Source organism: Gossypium hirsutum, chromosome D02 (genome assembly GCF_007990345.1).
Source record: "Gossypium hirsutum isolate 1008001.06 chromosome D02, Gossypium_hirsutum_v2.1, whole genome shotgun sequence".
Classification (NCBI taxonomy): Eukaryota; Viridiplantae; Streptophyta; class Magnoliopsida; order Malvales; family Malvaceae; genus Gossypium; species Gossypium hirsutum.
The window spans coordinates 56,275,776-56,282,699 of record NC_053438.1 but is presented as its reverse complement, the minus strand read 5'-3'; the positions used below and the strand labels follow the sequence as shown (position 1 = coordinate 56,282,699).

Sequence of the window (6,924 nt, the reverse complement as noted above, 5' to 3'; positions counted from 1 at the left end):
AAATCCATTTAAAAGTTAAACATAATCATAAATTTTGCTCTCAATCTTTATAGTTTTAGTCAAATTTGGCCGAATTGCTTTTCCCACTTTAGTTGGCCCTCAATCTTTTATTTTTGTCAAATTAGAAAAGTTAATTTGACAAAATTATTAGAAATTGCACTAGATGTTGACATGGCAACTAACACGATGATCTACATGCATTTTATAGTTGATGTGGAACTATGTTTTATGTTATATGTGATGTTAATCAATAATTTAAAATTTAAAAAATATTTAAAAATAAGAGCATGTATAAAAGTTTCCAGAATTTATGAACATAAAATTTGGCCCGTCTATTGTTTGAATTGCTCTTTTTTTGTTAACCCCATTTTGAAACGATGATGGCTCTTTGTATTTGACATTCCCTTATGTGATTGTCACCTAACGATACGCATTGACATATGTATGTTTCGTATAATTTGATGAACAAGAACCAAAGTGTATTAGAAAAAGAAAAATGAACCAAAAACTTTTACTAAAATAAAAGAAGACATCAATCTGAAAAATGACTTCAGTTGAAATCAAGCGATTGAAAAAGGAAAAAGAAAGCAAACCCTAAACCTTTATAATCAACCCAAAGCAATCATTATTAATCCTACAAAGAAACTAAGTAAAACTCAACCATTAAGTGGGATTTTACTTTTTAATAAATTTTACTTTTTTTAATCAAATGACTAGGCTCACAAGTACAAATTCGAGGCTAAAAATTAAATTATAAAATTATAAAATATTAAAGTACAATTTTTCTTTAAATATACTTGTTAGTTTAGAATTTTAAAGGAATTAAATTAAAATTTATCATTTTTGAAGATTCAAAGTATATTTTTACTATTAAAATAACTTAAAATTTTAAAAATTTCAAGGACATAATTTGCTTTTCTGGGGGGTAGGTCGCTCACCCTTGGCACTGTCCCTGCATATGCAATAGCAAGTAAAATACAAAAAGTTACATCATATTTTTTAATGGAGTTAAAGAGAAAAAAAGTTATAAAAATGGTTGAAAAGAGCAATTTGTAAAAGAGAGGGATCATTTTTACGAGCTTTTTATATTTTTTTTCTAATTTTTAATTTTAAAGAATTTTTAATTTTTTAGAATTCTTGAAAATTGTTGATACTGATGCTTAACAAGGAAGGATAAAAAAGGAGAAGATAATGGTGACAAAGAGATCAATTCCCTTGTTATAGGCAGAGAGTCAGAGTATTTAAGGAAGATGAGAAAGAGGAGGAGAAAGGAGAAAGGAGACTAGAGTATATTGCTTAAGGGAGTAAAAGTGGGAATAAGATCCCTTTTGTATTGTATGTTTCATCAATAGCACGAGCGGTGGTCTGCTCGTGTGGTCAGTCAAGTGGCAGGTCTGTTATATGTTGGTTATTGTTAAGTGTAATTTTGTGTAGACATACTCTAACATTCTATTTACGGAGGTAATACTAAGTTTTTTCATTAGTCCTTTAGTGGTCCCCTCTTGGGGGTAAGAATGTGTCGCTAATAGTAGGTGGCATGATGGAGAACCTATTATTAGTGGGTGGCTTGATAGGAGGGCAAACAGTAGAGGTGTCCATAGGTAGAGTCGGGTCGGGTTCTGACCGAGCCCAATCAAAATCTAAGGCTCGATTGGTAAGCTTGGGCCTTGCTCGACCCAAAAAATAAGATTAAATTTTTGTTAAAACTCGGCCCTGATTATATATATATGAAACTCAAGCTTTGATGAAATGAGGTAAGCCAATGTGTATATATATTCTTGCTTCACAAAACCCCTTAAAACGTTTACTATTTTTCTTTATTATGCTTGTTTAGAATAATATGATATAAATAAACTAATTTTATCAAAGAAAAGAAGACGACGAAAAAGAAATTGAGATGGGTGATTTTCTTTCTAAACAGACCATCCATGGCCGCCGCACCGTTACAAGTTTCTACTTTCGGAGAGGGAAGCACTGCTTCGATTAATGATAGTACTAGTCATAATAAGCCTTCCCAACTATAAAGAAAACAATCTACAAAGCAGAAGTATGGGTTTATTGTTGATAACTTCTCAACCTTCGATCAGGTTCCCTTTTTTTTTTTCTTTTTCCTCTCAACTTGAAAATAAAAGAAAAGAAAACTAGGAAGCAGGAAGAAGTAGTGGTGACAAATGAAGCAGGAAGCAGCAGTGGCGAAGAAGTATGAAGCAAAAAATAAATTTAGTCATTAAAGATTAGGGAAGGGGAAATAGAGATCGGAAAGGGAATTAGGGATTGGGAAGGGAAAAAGGAATATGAGGAACTTGGTCTGCTGGGAACAGGGTAAAATATTTAGGTTAATAAAATCAGGCTAGGCTTGGGCTGAAAAAACTTTACCCGAAGCCTAATTTATTTTTTAAATGGGCTTTATTCTTAAGTATAAATTCAATTTTCAAGCTTATATAGGTGTACGACGCGATCGATGGACTAAGTATAATGAACAAGCGGTCAGAGGCGGGTGGGGTGGCTTTCCTATGGGTGGCATGAAGTATGTTAGTGGTTGATTATGAGGTGATTAACTGGAAGTTCATCTGTAGGGGCCTCTTAGATCATTTCTCTTGGGGTTACATATCTAACCAGAGCAGGGGTATAACAAAAATGTTTATAATTTTTATATATTTTGAAATTTTTTAATTTTAAATTACTTGCTGAGTGACATACACAACAAAATAGTAGCACGGAAATTATAATGTACTTGTACATATGGTATAATTTCTAATGGTTTTGTTAAATTGTAGTGGAAATTTTTCAATTTGATAAAAACTCAAAAGATAAAAAGGGTTCAGGATAGTAAAAAGGAAAAAAAAGCAGATGCTAAATTGACAAAAGTTATAAATGTTAGAGGTTAAACTGGTAATTATACTTCAATTTTAAACGGAATTAATGAAAGAAAAGTTATCCAATGGACTGAAAATGAGTCATTCAAAAAGTAAAGATTCAATCAAACAAAAGTAATGAATTAAATCCAAACAAATTGATAAGTAGAGGGACTATTCTTAAGATTTACCAATAAATTTGCTTGGCTTAGCTGCGTTACATTGACGCAAAGAAAAGAGGGTTTATAAGAGAGGGGCCTTTCTACAGTGACTGATAAATAAAAGAAATGAAAAAAATGAAATTTAGAAAAACACTCCGGCAGGCATCCACTGTTTGATTTTGATATTAATTTTTTCATGATTCAAAATGAACCGTTGGATAAATCCTCCTATAAATACACATTATTATTTATTATTATAAATAAGAAAAAAAGAGAGAGATAAAAAAGGAAAACCCTCTCTCAAATCTTGGCTCGCCAGTCGCCTCTCTTTCTTCTTCTGCTTCTTCTTCTTCATTCTGTTGGCTGCTGCTGCTGCTTTGGTGGCGTGATTTAGAAGCCACAACTCAATTTCATATAAAGAAAAAAAAAAGAGTGAGATGGATCCAGACGCAGTAGCCAAGGCCTTCGTCGAGCACTACTACTCCACATTCGATGCCAACCGGGCCGGTTTAGCCAATCTCTACCAGGAAGGTTCCATGTTGACCTTCGAAGGTCAAAAGATCCAGGGCTCTCAGAGCATCGTGGCTAAGCTCACCAGCCTTCCTTTCCAGCAGTGCAAGCACAACATCACCACCGTCGATTGCCAGCCTTCCGGCTCCGGCGGCATGCTCGTATTCGTCAGCGGTAACCTCCAACTCGCTGGCGAGCAGCATGCTCTCAAGTTTAGCCAGGTATTTTCTTATTAGCTCAGCCATCTACTGCTGATCTTATGTGTCACTCTTGAATTCATCGGTTATATCCTTGTGTTAATTTCACGATTCCATTTCATATTGGTGGAGTGGATCTTTTAAGTTGGTGTTTTGATCTGACTGAAGTGGGAGCGGTAATCGAAATGTTCTCTATGGGATCTTAATAATGGTCCTATCTGTGATGTTTAAGCCTTAATGCTCATCGGATTTGCTTAAGATTACAGTTCCAGGAATTGCACATTTTTCATTCATTTTGCATCTATATTGATGGGATTGGTTAAAGTAAAAAAAATGTTATTTCGGCTATAAACCCGATTTCATTGTGCATAATACGTTTTGGAAGATGTGGATTTGTTTTTGGATCCACCATCTTTCCATAGAACCTGCTCCACTTTTACTTTGTTTTGCAACCTGGAACTGCACATTTACATGTTCCTTGTCATCAATTATTTGGACCCTGTCGCTCCTGGATATTCCTCTCCTCTTGCTATAAGCGTGGTGTGGGCCGTAGTTGTGTAGGTAATTGTACTATAGACTCTGCATTCAAGAGCTTGCTTTTGTTTCATTTTGTTTATTGCACCCTTTGCTAGTACTTATTTCATTTTTATACTTGTCCTTTTCGCATAAGTGACAGAGGTCCTCTCAGTGCTCACTCTGAACAATTATCTGCCATCTCCCTTGATGTTGTTTCTTGCGACTCTACTGGATATAAAAGAAAATCCACTACCACACCCCCCCTCCTCACCTGGAGACATTGATGATTTCCTTATGGTTTATGTCTTTCATTCACGTGGAGCAAACTTATATATGTGTTTCATCTATGTTGATAGTTAAACAATGTTTATCCCAGATTACATTTTTTTTGAAGTACACATTTGTATTCAACATATTTTTGGGTATAGATATGGGGATATGAGCCTCCAAGATCCTCTAAATTTTATAACTTTAGGAAATTGAATATTCAGACATCGACATTAACACCCCAATTTGAGCAACATAGTAGTTAACTGTTTTATGTTGCCTAAAATTATGAATGCAAAGACATTATGTTTTTAATGTTATGTTTAGAAAACTAATAGATATTGCATCCACCAATGCCTTGGTTCAGTTTCATTAACAACTTTACTAACCTAGGTTGTCTTTATGTTGCATTCTGCTATCAGATGTTTCATTTGATGCCAACGCCACAGGGAAGCTTTTATGTGTTGAATGACATATTCAGGTTGAACTACGCGTGAAGACGATGATTAATCAAGGGATGGGAGTACAATGCCTGAGGATTTAAAACACGTTTTTGCCTATTTTAGGCTTAAATGAAATTTGGAATTTTGTTTTATTTGGGGGTTGATTATGTTTCGTGTTCCATTATGGTTTCCATATCTCACCATATTTCAGGGACTGATTGGTTCAGTTGGTGAAAGACGCTATCTTGTGAATTGGATGTTTTGATTGAGACTTACTTATTTTCCATCAAATGAATCAAAGATATGTATATGCAATTGTATGCCCACTGTGAATGTTCTTTCTGTTTCCTCGTATTATTTTCGTTTGAAAGGATTGAACCTTGTTCGTGCGCATAACACGGGTCTGGACCTTGGTTTTGAAACATTGGGTGGTTAATGTTGTGACATACACACGCACGTATGATTATCTTGGAATCACAGATGTATTATTGGATTAGAAAAACCGAATGAAAACAATCTTTAAAACTGAGTTAAAATTCAAAGCAAAAGAGAGTAGAATTTGGATTATTGATTGATTATAATAGATGGAATCCTAAATAAAATTATTATTTCGATACTTTGCTACTCACTTTTGAACAGAATAAACAAAAACTATGATTGGTAAAACCTTGGATGGCTCCCACTCAGTGTCCTTACCGCTGGATCCCAGATGTGGGAACTCGGGAAGTTGAAGAGAGGGAGGTGAAGCTGAAGCATCAACAAGGTGATTATAATGTTGTTGTGTAGGTTTGGCTCGACCTTTGAGCAGTGTAACAAGCCAACTTCCAACAGATTTAAAAGGGTGAGTGAGACCATTTTTAACCTGGAGAAGGAGTGATGCTTCAGAGACTTGCCAGAACAAAGTGACGACAATCATCACCGAAAGAAGGCCATGGGTTATGGTATTCTGCTTCTTTATTGCTTTAAGCTCTTTCACCAATTCTTCAACACCCATTCCCCCACATCCACTGCCATTTTCACTTTTTGCCTCTGCTTTATCATCTTCAGCCCTCGGAAAATTTAACTCCTCAACTTCATATTGCTTCAGGGTGTTATTTTCTTTTAATGATTCTAACTGTTCAACAACAGCATGACAACATTAAAAATAAATCCCAATGATGTTTAAATCAGTTCTTCAAGATGAAGAAAACCCATTTTTGATGGGGGGAATTAGAACTATGGAGTTGGCGAGTGTAATGGCATCGTAAATGGGGGTTTTGAAAACGAGGTCTGGTTAGTTCATATGAAGTTGCTCTGAATGAATGAATAATTTGGTTTTAGATTAAGATTAGGATTTTTTTTGATGTAGTGTACATACCTGAGAGAACAATCTGGAGAGGAGATGGTCATTATCGTTTTCAGAGATAGCTTTTACTGTGGTACCTTCTAAGAGTTTCTGGATTGCCTGATTGATAAGCTCAATATCTTGAGTTGATTCCATTGGTTCTCAACATGGAAATTTCACTGCTTTCTTTGTTGGAGGTGGATGAAAGCCGCCGTTAAGTGATTTTTCTTCCGCTTAGAGGTTGAACAGGTGCAATGGATGTCTAAACCCCCTAAAGCTATAACAAAGTTGAGGCCACTTGGCTATGATGTCATCTTGTCTGGCCCACTGTCCATTCTGCGAATGTTCATGAAACCCACATCCAAAACCCATTCCAAGTCCAATTATGCCTTTTTCTTTCTCCAAATCTAGTTTTTGATTTGATAAGTGGGTTTAATTTTATTAAAATTGGATTAATTTTAATTCGACTTTATTTAAACTTAAACTCAATAAATTATAATTTTATGAACTGAATCGAATCTTATTATTTATTATGCGAGTTGCAAGCCTTATTGCTTTCCCTAAGAGAAAAATAAATCCAATTGCCAACCTTATTGCTTTCCCTAAGAGAAAAAGAAAATGAACAATACAATTAGAAGGAATGATGGAGTT

At 34.9% G+C, this 6,924-nt stretch overlaps 2 protein-coding genes across 4 annotated transcripts; one reads left to right on the top strand and one right to left on the bottom strand.

The window, feature by feature from the left end:
• The first annotated feature begins 3,133 nt into the window (after positions 1 to 3,133).
• LOC107909855 (nuclear transport factor 2A) lies at positions 3,134 to 5,264 on the top strand. 3 transcript variants are annotated; one of them, XM_016837541.2, is made up of 2 exons: positions 3,134 to 3,747; positions 4,929 to 5,264. In XM_016837541.2, exons 1-2 carry the CDS (start codon positions 3,454 to 3,456, stop codon positions 5,001 to 5,003), a joined length of 369 nt encoding a protein of 122 aa, XP_016693030.1. In that variant the 5' UTR covers positions 3,134 to 3,453; the 3' UTR covers positions 5,004 to 5,264. The 3 variants fall into 3 exon arrangements, with proteins under 3 accessions (XP_016693030.1, XP_016693031.1, XP_040944778.1); XM_016837542.2 differs by having other exon boundaries at positions 3,143 to 3,747; positions 4,400 to 5,264; XM_041088844.1 differs by having other exon boundaries at positions 3,143 to 3,747; positions 4,394 to 5,006.
• A 256-nt stretch (positions 5,265 to 5,520) lies between these two features.
• On the bottom strand, positions 5,521 to 6,645 carry LOC107909854 (uncharacterized). Its single transcript, XM_016837540.2, has 2 exons — positions 6,307 to 6,645; positions 5,521 to 6,063 (listed from the first exon to the last, which is right to left on the bottom strand). Exons 1-2 carry the CDS (start codon positions 6,427 to 6,429, stop codon positions 5,575 to 5,577), a joined length of 612 nt encoding a protein of 203 aa, XP_016693029.1. The 5' UTR covers positions 6,430 to 6,645; the 3' UTR covers positions 5,521 to 5,574.
• Positions 6,646 to 6,924: the final 279 nt, after the last annotated feature.